This window comes from Ceratotherium simum, chromosome 7 (genome assembly GCF_057802395.1).
Source record: "Ceratotherium simum simum isolate JZ-2026a chromosome 7, ASM5780239v1, whole genome shotgun sequence".
Lineage (NCBI taxonomy): Eukaryota > Metazoa > Chordata > Mammalia > Perissodactyla > Rhinocerotidae > Ceratotherium > Ceratotherium simum.
Genome location: NC_141906.1, coordinates 81,393,226 through 81,412,513, shown reverse-complemented (window position 1 = coordinate 81,412,513; position 19,288 = coordinate 81,393,226). Strand labels below are relative to the sequence as shown.

The 19,288-nt window shown below is 38.2% G+C and overlaps 1 protein-coding gene across 4 annotated transcripts in view; it reads left to right on the top strand.

The window, feature by feature from the left end:
- The window catches only part of ZBTB44 (zinc finger and BTB domain containing 44), an 85,357-nt gene that overhangs the window by 64,243 nt on the left and 1,826 nt on the right, over positions 1-19,288 (top strand). For all 4 annotated transcript variants that reach the window (XM_087433936.1, XM_004438478.3, XM_087433938.1 and 1 more), the window contains 3 exons: positions 11,745-11,829; positions 14,511-14,674; positions 16,336-16,636. In XM_087433936.1, coding sequence (XP_087290062.1) covers positions 11,745-11,829; positions 14,511-14,674; positions 16,336-16,636 — 550 coding nt within the window. The remainder of the gene's footprint in view (positions 1-11,744; positions 11,830-14,510; positions 14,675-16,335; positions 16,637-19,288) is intronic.

Genomic DNA, 19,288 nt, shown 5'->3' with positions numbered 1-19,288 from the left:
CTCAGCATGGCCTGAGAAGCGGTGCGTCGGTGCGCGCCCGGGATCCGAACCCGGGCCGCCAGCAGCGGAGTGCGCGCACTTAACTGCTAAGCCACGGGGCCAGCCCTATTAGTGTCTTTCTGATTGAATAGGCCTTGCTGATAGGATTGTAATGACTTCAGCAGAAGCATTTTGATGATGTGAGGTCAAGGTCCTTTTTTTTTTTTTTTTTACCAAGGCTGAGGGCTGAGATATGTTATGATATGAGGGACCTATAAAAGGTAATCTACTTCTAAAGTTTGTAAAGGAAAAGATAGTAAATTTTTGTCAGCCAGCTCAGATGGAGGATAATAGATCCTGTGATCTGTTAAATTCAGAGTAGTAGCTACGGTCTGGGAAAAAAACATAGAAGAGTTTTGTTTTTCCTAAGTGGCAGAAGGAGATCTTAGAGAGTCTAAAACAATAGGATGAAGATGAGAGATCATATTAATTGTAATAGGCAAAATTAGCGTGATTAGTGGTAAAGTAAAGGGACAGAAATGAGTGCTGAAGAATCAGAAAACCAATGTGATTTCGTCATCTTGGATAGGAGCTGTCCACTTTTGATGTCAGTATCTTCTGGAGAATCCCTCAGAAGAAATGGATGTGCAGTAGTCAGAAGATTGTGATGTATGTCTTTTAAGTTGGGAAACATGAATCCGGTGAACACCACCTTGAAGTTTTACTGCTGAGTCAGTTGTTAACACTATCTGGTCAGTTCCTTTCCATTAATATGCAATGGTAAGTTTTCTTTGGTGGCATGTTTTCCAGAAGACCAGAACTCCAGATTTTAGATCATTCAGAAGCTGCTTTGGTGAATATTTTCAAAATGCAGCTAATAACCTGTTTGTGATAAATCTGGAGGATTATATGAATCTCTTGTGGTATTCAATCATATCAGCTGGTAATAGGGTAGAACTTAAAATTTAAACTAAGATCCCCACTTTTAAAAGGCAGCCCATTATTAGCTCATAAGGAGTTAACTTCTGGGTCCTAGAAAGGATTTATGTTATTGCCATCAAGGCCTTTAGCAGTACTTGAGGCTGAGGAAATTTGAGGGTTTTTAAGCACCTTGATTATTATACTTTCAGAATTCCATTTGTTCTCTTCGTTTTTCTTGAAGTTTGTGGATGACAAGGACAGCGTAGAGTCTGTTAAGGATAAGATAGAGTAAATAGATAAGTAGAGTAAAAGATAAAGCTTACAGAGTCCTTTAATAACAATATTAGAGTATTAGTATAATGTGGTCCTGTTACTGGATAAATAAATTGGGATTTCCCTAGTCAGGAATACAGAATCGAAGAATTTTTTTTCCACAATTACAGCACAGCTCCTTAGCATGAGAAAGCCTCAGTCCACCCTAAAAGTAAACAATAATCAAACAAACTCATAGCTCATTTGGAGGTGTCCTTCAGTGCTTGCTTTCTATCCTTGTCTTACCAAGATTATGTCATTGACAGGAAGGCCACACATTGGGAAGATCCATGGCAGTACCTCTTAAAGTCCCCACTCCAACATTAGTACAGTGTTGATGCATCTCAAATGAATGATCTTGCTCGTGTCAGAAGCTCCCCCCCAAATTGGCCGTTTGCAAATTGGCAAATGGCCAAATTGTCCTTGGTGAAATTGAGTCACTTAAGAGATAAGTGTATTAGTTAGTGTTACAGTAAGAAAACATGAAGGAAGAGCCCACCCTTATGGCCTAGTGGTTAAAGTTCAGCGCTCTCACTGCTTCGGTGGCCAGGTTCAATTCCCAGTTGCGGAACCACCCCACCCATCTGTCAGTAGCCATGCTGTGGCAGTGGCTCACATGGAAGAACTAGAAGGACTTACAACTAGGATACACAACCATGCACTGGGGCTTTGGGGAGGGAAAAAAAAAAAGAGGAAGATTGGCAACAGATGTTAGCTTAGGGCAAATCCTTCCCTGCCAAAAAGAAAGAAAGAAAAACAAAATATGAAGGAAGCAAATGTTTGGCCTGGAAGAGGTGTAACTTTAGATTGAGACAAGCCACGAAAACTGCAACAGTCCATAAGAATACTGTGTGTGTAATTTTATTTCCAGGGCTTGGCTAGAGGCCAGTTGTCATCAGTCAGGTAACAGACGAAAGCTCCTGATTCTGGGCCTGTGAAACTAAGTTAAGCAGTTCTTAGGGACACAAGGACAAAATTGACAAAGTCCCTATAAGGTTTTTTTAAAACATCTTCATTGAAATACAACTTACATATCATAAAATTCACCCATTTAAAGTGTATACTTCAGTGGTTTTTAGTATATTTGCAACCATCCGCATAATCTAAGTTTATACCATTTTCATCACCCCAAAAAGAACACTTGTACCCTTTAGCAGTGACTCCCTGTTCCCTCCTAGTCTCAGCCCTAGCCCTGGGCAACCACTAATGTACTGTCCCTATAGATTTGCCTATTCTGGATATTTCATGTAAAGGGGATCATGCAATATGTGGTCTTTCTGACTGGCTTCTGTCACTTTCCATAATATTTTCAACATTTATCTATGTCATACCTTGTAAAATTTTGAAATATTTTTGCCAGTCAGAGATCTTCTGAACTCAGCCTCTAGGGCCAGTTCAGATGACCATACTCTCATTATAGTCTGTCTAGTCGTCTCGTATACAAGAGTCAGCACACTAGACAGACAGATCATAGGAGCAGGTGTTAGAAGGCTAGAAAACAGTTTCACCAGGGAACAATGACAAATCTCATTGGATAACCAAAGTATTCCCAAAAGACCTTTTTCTAGGAAAACTAACCTAACACTGAGGGGCTTCAGTGAAATATTTGAGCCCAATTCAGCATGAACTTACCTCCCAACCAAGGGTAGGTTGCACCTCAAAAGGGATTTTAGATGTATACTCATATCAGGGTTCCCAGTGCAAGGAAAAGAACTTCAGCTGAATCTCAGTGGGTCCTCCATTTCTGCCAATGCCCTGTTCCCAGAGACCACCGGGAGCATACCTATAATTAAACAAGTTGAGTTCATTGCTTGTTTGCAGCATGGGAGATCACACACCATGGGGTCTTTAGGGCTTCTCAGTAAGAGGGTATTAGGACTTAGGAGAGGATTTGGGCTTGTGTTAGAGGGAATTCAAGGAAATGTGGTTTGCTTAAGACTGATGATGTCAGAAAGCAGAGATAATGTTGTGATTGAGTATCTTAACAAATATCTAGGGATGAAGACTGAAGTGACCCTAAAGCAGCAGTGATTTACATTACCTAGAGAGGGGGATATTTGGTATTTTTGTGGTTGTGCAGTGACCTTGTTTTTGTAAGTGCTTTTAAACAAAGCTATGTGTTTTGTCCCAGACCACTGTGACCTGATGTTGGTATTCTGTGAGATTGTTTATGTCCAACAGGAAAACACCAGGGCCTAGCTGTGAACACCAGGCCCGCTCCTACGCGTCAGTGTCAGGCCAGTTCCTAAATGGTAGGGGCTGCTTTTCTTTTAAGTATGAAATGAGATGCTGTATTTAAAACGTTTAGAACAGTGGCTGGCACGTGCTAAATGCTCAGTAGTAGATGGCTACTATAATTATTTTTCACCACCAGAAGGGTTTTTGTGTTTTGAGGACTTAAACAGTGGTTAGCAGCAGAAAACAGGAGTCAGTTTGATGCAACAGAAGCTATCCTACAGCACTCCTTATTGGTGGAAGAGAGTAGACTCTCTTGATAACATAGCCCTTACCATAAAAAGCTGATTGTCTCTAAATATCAGTTTTGCTGTTTTCATAAGGTGAGAGAGTTCTGTTTTGAATTCTTAGCCCTCATTACCACTGAGAGCAGAATCCCTATAGTGTAGAAAGGAAACTTCATTTTGATAATTTAAGAAACATCACTGTCACCTCAGAAAATTAATATTGCTTGTATATCTTGCTTAAATCAGTTCAATTAGAATTTCAGTTCATATGATTACTTGTGTTATCATTGGCAAAAACCATCATCTCAGGAAAAAGACTTTAGGATTTATTTTTGCTGATAGTTACATAAGTGATACAACATTATGTTATAATGTCCACAGTATGGATAGAATTCTAAAATTTAACTCTTAATTTAGCTTGGAGTGGTTTTTATTTTTAGCTTTTGGTGCAGTTAAAATAGCCATGAACAAGAGGAGAGTGCCCTTTACTTTACCTTCCATGCTCACTATCCATCAAATTAGGGATCTAGAGACCAAAGATTATATGATATTTTAGAATGTGGAAATGTATTTGTTTTAAGAGGGACCATATACTAGATGTTTCTTGCGCTCCATTTTAGTTCTTTTTGACTGGCTTTTGATTAAGTCTGCTTTAATTATTTTATATCTGGTTTTTTTTTTAAATCATGATTTTTATTTATTTTGTTTTATTATTATTATTATTTTTTTTTGGTGAGGAAAATCAGCCCTAGCTAACATCCGATGCCAATCCTCCTCTTTTTGCTGAGGAAGATTGGCCCTGGGCTAACATCCATGCCCATCTTCCTCTACTTTATATGGGACGCCGCCACAACATGGTTTGACAAGCGGTGCGTCCGTGCGCATCCGGGATCCGAACCTGTGAACTCCGGGCCACCGCAGTGGAGCGCACGCACTTAACCACTGCACCAGCGGGCCAGCCCCAATATATCAGGTTTTTTTAATTGAAGTACAGTTAACATACAGTATTATGTTAGTTTCAGATGTAAAACATAGTGATTTGACATTTATATACATTACGAAATGATCACCACGAAAAGTCTAGTAACCCTCTGTCACCATACAAAGTTATTAGAATATTATTGACTTTATTCCCTATGCTGTATATTACATTCCCATGACTTATTTATTTTATAACTGGAAGTTTGTACCTCTTAATCCTCTTCACCTATTTCGCCCAGCCCACACTCACCTCCCCTCTGGTGACCACCAGTTTATTCTCTGTATCTGTGAGTCTGTTTCTGTTTGGTTTGTTCATTTGTTTTTTTTAGATTCCACATGTAAGTGAAGTCGTACAGTATTTGTCTTTCTCTGTCTGACTTACTTCACTTAGCATAATGCTGTCTAGGTCAGGTCCATCTGTGTTAATGCAATTGGGGAGATTTCTGTCTTTTTTATGGCTCGGTAATATTCCATTGTGTGTGTATATACATATATATATACATACACACACCACATCTTTATTGATTCATCTGTTAGTGGACACATGTTGCTTCCATATCTTGGCTGTTGTAAATAATGCTGCAGTGAACATAGGAGTGCATATGTCTTTTCGAGTTAGTGTTTTTTGTTTTCTTTGGGTAGATACTGGGAAGTGGAATTGCTGGCTTATATGGTAGTTCTTTTTTTTTTTTTTTTTTTTGTGAGGGAGATCAGCCCTGAGCTAACATCCGTGCTAATCCTCCTCTTTTTGCTGAGGAAGACCGTCTCTGAGCTAACATCTATTGCCAATCCTCCTCCTTTTTTTCCTTCCCCAAAGCCCCAGTAGATAGTTGTACATCATAGTTGCACATCCTTCTAGTTGCTGTATGTGGGACGCTGCCTCAGCATGGCCGGAGAAGCGGTACGTCGGTGCGCACCCGGGATCCAAACCCGGGCCTCCAGTAGTGGAGCATGCGCACTTAACTGCTAAGCCACCGGGCCAGCCCGGTAGTTCTATTTTTAATTTTTTGAGGAACCTCCATAGTGTTTTCTATAGTGGCTGCACCAATTTACATTCCTACCAACAGTGCACAAGGGTTCCCTTTTCTCCACATCCTCGCCAACACTTTTTATTTGTTGTCTTTTTAAACAAATTCTTGATAATACTAGAATCAATCAGAAGCAGAGTGGTTTTTATTTCCACCACAGCAAGACCCCACCCCCTCCTAGAAGTAGTATAGCTTGCCTGATGGTGAGGAGCAAATGTCAGTGAAATCAGTCTTCCTGGCCTGCCCTAATCACACCTCCAGGCCTTTTTTGCAAGTCTTTGCCTATAAGTTTTAATATGGCTTGCGTTCTGAATAAGTGCAGAATACTGCTATAAAGTAGATTTTTTTGTGTGTCCATGGTGACCAGGTCCAAATATTGGGACTTTTTCAGTTTTTATCCTAGGACAGATTGAAATGTTAGTGTTTATTTCCCTTTCTTTAAGGAAAAATGGGAGAATGGGAAGATATTGACAAGTGAACAATTCTTTCTTAAACAAAATGCAGCATTATCTGGTCTCACAGCCCACATCTAGATTAAAAACAAAGCAGAAGGATCAGGAATAAGTTGGATAAATAGGCATAGGGGACAAGCATAAATGTCTTTTGATAGTAAGGGAAGGAGAAAAAGAAAAGGCATATACAGAAATGCTAAATATACACCAGAAAGGGTGAGATGGGGGACCAGGAAGAATGGGGGTGCAATTGGAGGTGAATATAAACAAACATATTCCTGTCTCCTTTCAAAAACCTCTGTAAGTCTATTAGAACATACTATAATAATTGGCGTTCTTGATGATGCCATGAGTCATCAAGAAACAAGAAAAAAATTAATATTTCTTAGTTAAGAAATTAAGGCAAAATGTAACCCTGTCACAAATTTTCTAGCACAAATGATTTAATAAAATGAGTTCGGATGCCTTAAAAGGGATTAGGTTAGTTTTTGGAAAATTTTACTTAAGTGGAAAATACATTCGTTTCCTAATAATATCGGCTAATTCAAGTGTTCCAAAGGGGAAAACTGAAGTATTGGATACTAAATTTTCGTCAGGAGGAAATTTCATCCTATGGGTCTATTAACATGATATTTATTAAATGTTCAGGTGTATATGGTGTTGTAAAAACTGTTAGAATTAGTACATTTTAGCTTTTAATAAAATATTGCAGCCAAAAGCTTGCTTGCTATTAACAACTTAAGTGGCTCAGATTTGTTCATTTGATGCAGCACAGCTGATTTGCATATGGTAAAGACATTGGCAAAGTTCAGTACCTAATGAGAATAGGCTAGATTGTTTGGCTCTACCTGCCTGCTAAAACAACAGTACGATTTGTAAAAAGCCACCTTAAAAGTATTTGAAAAGACGGTCAAGGAACTGCCATGTTAAATTTAGGGGGGAAGCTTCACACAGAGAGGTAAGTAGATACCAGAGCACTAAAACCAGTTTTTCCCTAAGACGTTTTCTGAAACACAAATAAGCTTTGGGTTCATCAGGTCGAAGAGCAAGGGAAACGCAAGTCAAGGCCCAGAGCATGTGAAAGTTATGAAGGCTTAGAGAAGTTGGTCCACACGTTAAGTGGGGCCCTCAAAGGACTATACCACCAGAACTAAACCTGCTCCCCTTCCTCCAGACTCCAGCTGTAGAAACAGCTGCCTTGGCAGCGAGCAGACTAGAAGATGAAAAGGAAAAAGGGGAAAAAACACATCCCTGAGAAGTTGTGGCTACCGACCAACCCTCTTGCAGATTTACATCCTGATTATTCCTTGCACAGTAGGCCAAGGAGTCTCAAACAGTGAATATGGTTTAGGTAATGCCCTCCAGGAACCTAGCAGAAACAAACATAAAGCTTCTTTGGAAGAGGGCATATTCATCCTAACCTCAGCAAAACAATACCCTACAAATCATTTTCAAGGGCAATAACCACTGTCAGAAACAACTAGGGCACACAAGGAAACACAGCAGAGAGAGAACCAACAGGGGGGATAAAAAACAGCAGAAATAAATTGGTATAACCAATTGGCATAGTTTTCACACACAGATATAAAACAAATATGCTTACTGTGATTAATGAAATAAGCTTGAACAATAATTGCAGAGAGTAGTCAAGTGTAAAAAGTGATGTAGCAGATTTGAGGAAAAAACAAATAGGACTTCTAAAAAGAAAAATAACCAAAATTTAAAAACTCAGTCAACATTTTGGCAGCAGATAGGACTTAGCAGAAGAGAGAATTGGTGAATCAGAAGATAATTTAGAAGAAATCACCTGAATGCTGCACAGAGAGAGACTATATTAGTTAGGATTCTCCTGAGAAATGGAATCAATAGGATATCTATACACAGAGATTTATTAGAAGGGAATCACTCACACAATTATGGAGGTTAAGAAGTTCCACAATCTGCCATCTGCCAGCTGGAGGCCTAGGAAAGCGGTGGGTGGTAGTTCAGTCCAAACCTGAAGGCCTGAGAACTTGGGGAGCTGATGGTATAAGGCCAAGTCCAAAGGCCCGAGAATTGGGAGCACTGATGTCCATGGGTGGGAGAAGATGGATTCCCAGCTCAAACAGAGAGAGTAAATTCGCCTTTCTTCCACCTTTTTATTCTATTCCGGCCTTCAACGGAGTGGGTGATACCCACCTGCATTGGTGAGGATGATCTTCTTTACTCTTTACTCAGTCTACCGATTCAAATGCTAATCTCTTCCTCACAGAAACACCCTCACAGACACACTCAGAAATAATGGGCATCCTTTAGCCCAGCCAAGTTGACACACAAAATTAACCATTACAGAGACAGGTAGAGACTACAGTGGAGAAAAGGATAAGGGTTATGGAGGATACAAACATAGGTTTTGGTGGAAGTCCTAAAAGGAGAAGAGCAAATGGCCGAGAATTTTCCAGAACTGAGGAAAGACACCAGTCTATAGATTAGAGGCCAGCAAATCCCAAATAGGAATAATAAAAAGAAACACAAACCTAGACACATTATAAAGAAAACTCAGGGGGAAAAAATGACATTACTTTCAGAAGTATATCTGACATTTTAATAACATCAGAAACCAGTAGAATGATATCCTCAATGTTCTGAAAGAAAATAACTGCCAATCTAGATATCCACACACAATGAAAATATCTTTCAAGAATGAAGGTGAATGGGCCGGCCCCGTGGCTTGGTGGTTAAGTGCACGCGCTCTGATGCTGGTGGCCCGGGGTTCGGATCCCGGTGCGCGCACCGAGGCACCACTCCTCCGTCCATCCTGAGGCCGAGTCCCACATACAGCAACTAGAAGGATGTGCAGCTATGACATACAACTATCTACTGGGGCTTTGGGGGGGAAAAATAAATAAATAAAATCTTAAAAAAAAAAAATGAAGGTGAAATAAAGGCATTTTCAGAGAAACAAAAACATGATACATCATTGCTAAAGAAAATTCTTAAAATTGGACTTCAGACAGAAGTAAAGTGAGCACAGATGGAAGGTCTAATATATAAGAAGGAATGAAGAACAAGAAAGGTAAATATGTGAACAAATGTAAATGAACAGTGTATAAAAGATGAGTGTCTTGTAGGGCTTTATCAAAACAAAGAAGTAAAATATCAGACAATAATAATCTGTAAGTTGCAGAATGAGAGTGTGGGAAATGGAGTTCAAGTGCTCTAAGATCCTTATATTATCCAGGAGGAAGTAATGGTTTTGTTTTACTTTAGACTTGGATAAGGTAAGTATGTATCTAATTTCTAAAGTAAACAGTAAAAAAGAATAGGAAAAGATCATGTAATTTCCAAACTAATAGGGAGGTGGGAGGAGAATGGAATGATTGTTATCACTTATATTCAACAAGCTGATTGTAAAATGTATAGAGAAATGCAAAGGGCCAAGAATAGCCAAGATGTTCAGGAAGCAAATGAACAAGGTGTGAGGACTTGCTCTACCTGATATCAAGATCATAAAGCTGTGGTAACTAAAGATTGGCATTAATCCAAGAACAGACAGCCAGATGGAACCAGTAGAGAACCTGCAAACAAACCCACGCCTTGATGTACACTTGATATGACAGAAGTGGCACTGCAGAGGAGAGAAGAAAAGACAGACTTTCAATAATTGTGTTCAGTCACAAAATCAACTCCAAGTAGATTAAAGAAACGGCCTAAATGTCAAAGGCAAAACATAAATCTTTCTACAAGATAATTTGAGATAGAGAAAGATTTGTTAAAACAAGACCAAAAAGCCCTAATCATAAAGGAAAGGATTAATACAATTAAATTAAAATGTAAAACTTTTGGTCATCAAAAGAAACCATTAAGAGAGTAAAAAGACAAGCCATGGAAGAGGGAAAAATATTTGTAACATGTATCACTGACAAAGGGCTTGTATCCAAAATATGAAAAGAGGGGCCGGCCCAGTGGGGTAGTGGTTAGAGGTTAAGTTCATGTGCTCTGCTTTGGCAGCCTGGGGTTTGCAGGTTCGGATCCCGGGCGTGGACGTATGCACTGCTCATCAAGCCATACTGTGGCGGTGTCCCACATACAAAGTAGAGGAAGATGGGCACAGATGTTAGCCCAGGGCCAATCTTCCTCAGCAAAAAAGAGGAGAATTGGCAACAGATGTTAGCTCAGGGCTAATCTTCCTCATACACACACACACACACACAAATAAATATTCAAAATATGAAAAGAACTCATAGTAGCAGATAACTCAATAACAAGACTTAAACTGGCATTCACAACAGAGGGCAGTCAATAAATAATGAAAAGATGCTCAATCTCGTTAGTAATAAGGGAAATGAAACTCAAACCACAATGAAATATTGCTACACACCCACCATATTGGTAAAATTTTAAAAATCCAACAATACCAAGTGTTGGTGAGGCTGTGGAGCAACATAACTCATACATTGCGGGTAGTAATGTGAATTTAGTACAATCAGTTTGGAAAAGAGTTTAGCATTTTCTAATAAAATCAAAGATACACATATACTATGACTCAGCAATTCTGAGTATAGGTACCCTAGAAAAAAGCATGCATGTATCCGTTAAGTTAATTGTACAAGAATCTTCACCGCAGCATTCTTTATAAAAGCCTGAAACTGTTCATCAAGAGTAAAATGGATAGATCATGAATATTACGCAACAATACTTAAACTTCGCTCACATGAAGCAACATAGATGAGTCCACAATATTGAAGGAAAGAAGGAAGACACAAGAATACATACACGGTGATTCAACTTATATAAAGTTTACAACCAGAGAACACTAAACTGTATTGTTTATGGTCAGGGTACAGACTTTTCCTTAAAGGGCATGTATAATAGTAAATATTTTAGACTTAACTGCCACATGGTCTCTGTCACAACCACAACTACTCCATTTTGCCACTGTAGTGTGACAGCAGCCCTAGATGGTATGTGGCTGTGTTCCAGCAAGAACCAATCCCTAGTTTATGGGTATATGTATTTGAGATAAAATTACTTTTAAAGGGAGGGTAAGGGGAAAAAAGGAAGGAAATGATAACCATGAATGACAGGAGAATGGGTACCTCTTGGAAGGAGAGGTTTGTGATCAGGGAAGAGTAAATGGAGCCTTCTAGAATGCTGGCAGTGTTTTAGTAGGACTTGTGTGGAGGTTGCACATGTGTTCACTTTATAGCTATCTTTTTACGTAAAATTAAATATTATCTATACAGTAAGTTGTATGTCACAAATAAATTTTGAAAAATAAAAATTGTCACTGCTTCCTTAAATGGTTGTTATATGTTTAATTTTATGTGGATTTTTGTTTAGTTTACGTTTGAATTGCTCTGCTTGTTTCTGAAATTTATATCAAAGAAATACTCCTAAAGGAATTCAAATAGTAATATAAGGCTGTTGTCTTACATATGATTCCTTTTTAAATCACATAAACATTCAATTAAAGTAAAAGTAAAATAGAATACTACTACTTTTGATTAGTAATTCAGTAATTAGATAATCTGTGTTTAGAGGCTTGGAAATACAGCTTGCAACTTATATCTCGGCTTATTTGTACTAAAGTATTAACAGCTGTCCTCTTCTCTTTCTTTTATTCACAGGCTCAGTAGATGAAGGCGTCACCGAAGGGTTACCTACACTTCAAAGCACTTCTAGCACTAATCCTCATGCGGATGATGATGATCGGTTAGTATTAACGTAAGATGTAGTTTTCCTTGTAAGGGCTGTGCTTGCAACTCTAAATTCAAGCATTTTACCTGGGAATTATATAAGAAGTTTATTGGGACCTTACTTTAGTATATTTTTTCAGAGTAATGAGATAGCATCATCACATCATAAATTAGACCACATACAATGTTTATTGGCATTTCCAAAACTACCCAGTCCATCACTTTAATAGTGTCTGTATCAGGGGTTGACAAACTGTGCACTGCAGGCCAGTTCCAGTTCACTACCTTTATTTGTAAATCAAGTTTTATTGGAACACAGCCGTGCTCACATGTTTACGTATTGCCTGTGGATGGCAGAGCTGAGTGGTTGAATCAGAGATCATGTGGTGTGCAAAGCCAAAAATATTTACTGTCTGATCTGCTACAGAAAAAGTTTGCCAAACCCTCATCTGTATACCCGTAATTCCCAACTCATTATGGTCAGATTGACCCTTCCTGCTTGATACTTCCACATAGATGTATAAGGGGCATTTCAGACTACACATGGCCAAGACAGAATTTTAGACTTCTAACTCCCTTCAAAGCCTGTTCTTCCAGTCTTTCCCATCTCAGTAAACAGCATCATCATCCCCCCAATTTCTCGAGCAATATCTCTGGGAATTATTCTTGATCCTTCTTTCCCTTACCACTCTGCATTCCCCTTCCCCGTATTTACTGCTTAAGCAAGTTCTGTCAACTCTACCTCCAAAACATACCCCTTATCAGTCCGCTTCCCCTCCATCTCTACTACAGTCACCCTAGCTCAGGTCACCACCATCTTTTGCCTTGACTACTGCAGTAGCCTTCAACTGCCCTCTGATTTCATTTTCCCGCTACTCCAGTCATTCACCACATAGCAGCCAGAATGATCTTTTTTTTTTATTAAGTCAGATCATGTTGCTGTTTAAAGCAGTAGATTCTTAAAATTCTCCAATAGATTCATACTTAAAATCTAAACTCTTTGCTATGCATTTTAAAGCCCTGAATGATATGACTTCTGCCTACCTCCCTTCAGACATTTCCTTCTTGCATATGACATTCTAGCCATATTGACCTTCTTTTAGTTCCTGGAGTATTCCATATTTGTTCCTGCTTTTGAGCCTTTCTGCCACTTAAGAGCCTTTATTCTGCCTGAAATGCTTTCTCTCCATTTTCACATCTTCCTTCTTGACCTTCAGATCACTGTCTAAATGTCAATTCTCAAAGAAACTTTTCCTGATCACCAGTCTAAAATAAAACAGCACCAGTTGGATCATCCTATTTTAAGTCTCTGTTCTGATAATTTTCTTGAGTATTTATTTTCTCTCTGAACGTTGAATATAGACTCCACTGAATGAACTCCACCTCATAGAGTGTCCAGGACAGACTTAAAAACTATGTTTGTTGAGGGGCCTGCCCGGTGGCGCAAGCAGTTAAGTGCGCATGCTCTGCTTTGGCAGCCCGGGGTTCGCAGTTTCAGATCGCGGGCGCGCACTGATGCACTGCTCATCAAGCCATGCTGTGGCAGCGTCCCATATAAAGTAGAGGAAGATGGGCACGGATGTTAGTCCAGGGCCAATCTTCCTCAGCAAAAAGAGGAGGATTGGCATCGGATGTTAGCTCAGGGCTGATCTTCCTCACACACACACACAAAAAAACACACTATGTTTATTGAAAACTTGAAGGATTCAGAGAACTTAAACTTTATTGTTCTTGAATAGCTAAACCTGGTAGAGCAGGTTATGAACCAGAGTCATTTAAAAATAAGTTAATGAAGGTATAAACAAACAGAAATGTGCCTAGATTCCTTAATTTCAAACATTGATACTGTGCTAAATGTTGGGGATATAGAGATGAAATGCGTAGCTCTTGCCCTCAGAGAGATCAAACCAATTTGGGGGGAGGAAGAGAGGTTGAACACAGACAAGTAAACAGATAATTGTGAGTGATCTGCAGAGGGTTCTGTTGCTCTGCATAGGAGGCTACCTACCTAAGCCACTGATAAATCAAAGAAGGCTTCCAGGAGGAGGAGGTGACTTCTTAGCTACATTTCATAAAATGAGTAGGCATTATCTAGGCAAAGAAGGTAGCTGAGTTAAATGTGCAAAAGCATAGCATTGAGAGAGAACTATTAGGAACTCCTTGGTATAGGATATGTTTGGGGAGTATGACAAGAAATGAGGCAGTGAAGTACATAGAACCCAGATCACGAGGAGTCTTGTACGCCTTGCAAAGGGGTTTAGACTTTATTCTATAAAGATAACAGTGAACTGTTGCAGGATTTTAAACCGCAGGCTGATTTAATCAGAGAGATCACTGTGAAACCGTGAGAAGGATGGATTGGAAGGATGTGGGGCTAAAGAGGGAGTTATTAATTCAGCCTTGTATTGATGAGGGCCTAAATTAAAGCAGTGGTAGGAAGGAAAGGGTTAGAGAGATTAAGGAGACTTGATGTAAAATCGTTTATATGTTCTGTGGCCATATGTCCTTTCTTAAGATGCTAGCCATTCTGGGCAGTAACATTATTTTTCGTACAGCTATATATGAAACTTGTAATATAACAGTTAAACTGTTGCAAGAAGTCTTTAAGTGTTTTTTCTTGTTTGTTTAAAGTTGTACAGAAATGTTTATTCAACTTAAAAATCAGAGCCTGGTTGCCTTCTTTGATCTGTTTTTTAGATTGGAAACTGTTCAGTATCCCTATCAACTCTACATTGCTCCTTCTACCAGCAGTACAGAACGACCAAGTCCAAATGGTCCAGATAGACCTTTTCAGTGTCCAACTTGTGGGGTGCGATTCACCCGTATTCAGAACCTAAAACAGCACATGCTCATCCACTCAGGTAATGTCGTCTTTCCTATTGCTGCATAAATGAGTACTCTAAAACATTTTATTTTGGAATCCCAGTTAAAAATAGTAAACAGGTGTTTTTGAGTTTAAAAAAAAAAAGTATCTCTGGGAAGTCAAATGAGAACAGCTAAGCCTAGATCTGTTGCTGAAATGGTGCAGTAGCAGAAAGCTATTTGCTTAGTACATTTGCCACTGGCATAAGTATTCTGATTAAAAATTAGAGGGGAGTGTGTGTGTAAAATATGGAAATTAAGAAGATATTGGCTATATTAGGTGTGTGTATATACGTGAGGTAGAAAAGCATGAATACAGATGGTAAAGCAATTGGGGTTAAAAGGGCATATATTGGTGGTCTTTCTACTATTCTTGTAACTTCTCTGTAAGTTTGAAATTATTTCTGAATAAAAAGTATTTTTAAAAACTTAATAGCAATAAGTTAATTTTAATTCTGCAATCCTAAATTTCTCTGTGCCCTGATTAGTCAGCTTTGTAGTATTTTTTTTAGTATAAAAGAGATTTAGGGTAAATGATGTGTAAAACAGATTTGAAACTTAAGTTCAGTGATCACATAAAGACAACAAAATTCTTGCAGGTAAAACACTGACCTCTGATGAATAAGAAGTCTTTGCTACTGTTCTCAGCTGTAATCATCTCCCTTTCCTCTTCTGTAGATAGGTCTGAGAGTCCCTGTGCTACTAAACACCAGTTCCCTGCGACTTTGTTAAATCAACAGATTGTGTTTTAAAGGTTTTTAATTTTTTTTTTTTACCAAAGCTATGATAATGAATTGGAGGAAACCAGTAATATACTTTATAATTCACATATTACTTTCTACATATTTTTTCTATCACTACTACATTAAATACCCAAAAACCCAATCAATCCATGAAGTACTAATTCTATCATGATCATTAATTATGTTTAGAAATGTTAGCGTTTTCCTTTTTTCTTCTCATTTCTCTCTGAGATAGGGAATGAAGAATAGGTACTAATCATTTTCACATCTTTTTAATATAAACCTCACTGCTTTAATGAAATGAAATAATAAGTTTTTTGTTTTTTGTTTTTTGTTTTTTTTGTGAGGAAGATGGGCCCTGAGCTAACATATCACAATCCTCCTCTTTTTGCCAAGGAAGACTGGCCCTGGGCTCACATCCCTGCCCATCTTCCTCCACTTTATATGGGACACCGCCACAGCATGGCTTGCCAAGCGATGCATTGGTGTGCGCCCAGGATCCGAACCGGCGAACCCCAGGCACCGCAGCAGATCGTGCGCACTTAACCGCTTGTGCCACCAGGCTGGCCCCCAATAAGTTTTGTTATATGGGGATTTGGGTTCTGTTTAAATACTGTGATTAATTGTGTTTTGAAGTCTGTAAAATAGATGATTTAGAAGAGTATTCAAAAATCAACTTATGTGTATCTAACCTAGTTTGCCCCTCCCCCTCATGCCTTTCTTTTTTTAAGGCACTAGTGACTTTTCAGATGCTCTGTCCCTTTTCTGAGATTGAATTGGAATTCATTTTTGCTGGTGATTTTTATCTTTTCAAATTATCTATTGCTACAGAATTATAGTTCAGAAATGTGTGTAGTTTATGACCTTTTAGTTTATTTTGTTTTTAGATAATATTTTTTTTTTGCTTTATTTTACAGGAATTAAACCATTTCAGTGTGACCGCTGTGGGAAAAAGTTCACCAGGGCTTACTCGCTAAAGATGCACCGCCTAAAGCACGAAGGTAAACGCTGTTTCCGCTGCCAGATCTGTAGTGCCACTTTCACTTCCTTCGGGGAGTACAAACACCACATGAGGGTTTCCCGGCACATTATCCGCAAGCCTCGGATTTACGAGTGCAAAACATGTGGCGCCATGTTCACCAACTCTGGGAATTTAATCGTGCACCTGAGGAGTCTGAACCATGAAGCGTCAGAGCTAGCAAACTACTTCCAGAGCAGGTGAGGTGCACAACGAAAACCAAACCAGGAAAACTGCTTTCTAAACTCTCTTTTCCTGCTTTTAGGGCACCTGCTGTGTTTTTTATCAGGTTGCCAGCTAATCAATCACATTCCTTTTAAATTCCCACTATCCATACTCTGATTTCCTGATCTAATAAAATTTTGTTGAATCTTCTAAGTATATACAATTATAAATATTTTTATAATTGGTATTAGTAATCTTTTTCTACAGAAGTAGACTATTCATCCTCTTGTTTGTTTATTTTAATAATATAAGGTTAAATTAATTCTGTAGTGGATCTTAAATAGACCTTTTTGGAAAGTTTACCATACCAGATGATACTTAGTGATATTAGATTACTTCAGACTCTTTGGATATTAATAAAATTCTTGACCACTTCTCTCTCTTTTTTTTTTAATTCTATATAAAGAAATACACATTTACCAATAAGAGAGAAACTTCAGTAGCAACTATTGTGGATGTGATTATTTAGATCAAATGAGGTTTTCTTTTTTTCTTTCAGTTTAGAGCTCAATGCTTTTAATATTAGTGATTTGTAATAGAGTTACCTTTCTGATTTATAGGCTATCCAGAGAAATCAGGTTCTAGTTCTAGCTCAGCCAGTAACTGCTATTATGATTGCACATGTCACTTTACAGATGAAGAAGCTTAAAACTTAGAGATAGATCAAATGTAAGCTTTAAAGATGATTTCTAAGGTCTCCTCTAGATAAAAAAATTCTCTTGTCTTTTTTTAATACTTGATCAGAATTGTACATGTGTAGGAATCCTTAGTTTCTTATAAAATGAAGTCTTTCTAAACTTTTGCATTCTAAACCACCTTTATTTTTAAAATCTTATTTTTCAATAAATTTCAAATCATTCCTGAGCCAGCCCTGATGGCCTAATGGTTAAAGTTCAGCACTCTCACCGCTTTGGCGGCCCGGGTTCATTTCCTGGTCGCAGAACCACACCACCCATCTGTCAGTTGCCATGCTGTGGCAGTGGCTCACAGAGAAGAACTAGAAGGACTTAGAACTAGGATATACAACCATGCACTGGGGCTTTGGGGAGGAAAAAAAAAACGAGGATGATTGGCAACAGATGTTAGTTAGCTCAGGGCAAATCTTTCCCTGCCCCCAAAAAAAAAAATTCCAATTATCTCTGCATATATTTTGTTTTTCTCTTCAGACCAGACATTCGTTTTGTTTAATCATTTCTAGCTCTGAGTGTCTGGTTGTCATATCACTAAACCTAGATTATACACATCACATCAAACATTGTTCGAGACTAAAAAAGTGTCCCAGTTAACCACTCCTGTTGTCTGTATCTTCCCTGTATGGAGCCCTCTATCCTCCACTCCTCTTGTCTAACACCTGAAGACTTTAGAAAATATAACATAGGACATTTTAAATTGCTTGCAGATGGGCAGATTTTCATTTTTTTTTATTAATACTGGACGATCAAATTAAAAAATAACCATATTAAGTGTATTAGTTATTGACATTTCCTAGTGTAATGAACTTTTTTAGTTTAGCAATCAAGAGTTAAAGCATCTACGGGGCCAGCCCGGTGGCACAAGTGGTTAAGTGTGCGTGCTCCACTGCGGCAGCCCAGGGTTCGCTGGTTTGGATCCTGGGCGGGCACTGACGCACCCCTTGTCAAGCCATGCTGTGGCAGCGTCCCATATAAAGCGGAGGAAGATGGGCATGGATGTTAACCCAGGGCCAGTTTTCCTCAGCAAAAAGAGGAGGATTGTCAGTTGTTAGCTCAGGGCCAATCTTCCTCACAAAAAAAAAAAAAAAGACGAGTTAAAGCATCTAAGACTTATTTCATAATGCTTATTGTTTTAACTACAAAAAATGCTTATAGTTGAAAATTTAGTAAATATAGAAAAGTATAAAATGTAAGAAATTAAAAATCTTTCTTGATCTCACCACTCAGAGATAATATCCACTGTTGTTAAAATTTTGGTGTATTTTATTGTCCACGTCCAATAATTAAATACTTACTTTATTCTTGTATCAATAGAATAATAAATACTTCTAATATCAATAAATTAAATACTTTCTGAGGAACTAACATGTAACCAATCTCATGGCATTCATTTCCAAATTCTGATTCAAGGTAATTTATTAACTGTTTTCGAATACCAAGTCTAATAGGATACGCACAAATTATTTTTTTACATTCCTCTGTGTAGTAGATTCTGTATAAGGTCATTTATGCGTAAGGATTTATTTTCTTATATTCAGGAAGTAATAAAAAGCTAGGTTTATATACCTCTTAATTAGTGTATAATCCAAGAAAGGTTAAGCATAAGTTATTCAAATGATCTTTCCTTAAGTGGGCATGCCAATTGCATTTGTTTTGTATACAGAAACTCTTCTACATAGAACGAGAAAGGCTGTTTAGGTGTCCAAAGTGACACTGAAGGTGATAATTAATCTTATCAGTTAGTGGTAGGGAGAGTTGATATACTTTGGTTCTGATGGATGCCTTTGGTTCATTTTTAGGAAAGTTTAGAAGTTGAAAATTCCTTTTATACTCTTCATTCAAAAGTCTTCATTCAAGAATTAGAGAAACGAAAAATCCCGATCTTATTTTACAAATCATGTTGTTTTATTGTGTCTTATTTATTACTCGTTTGAA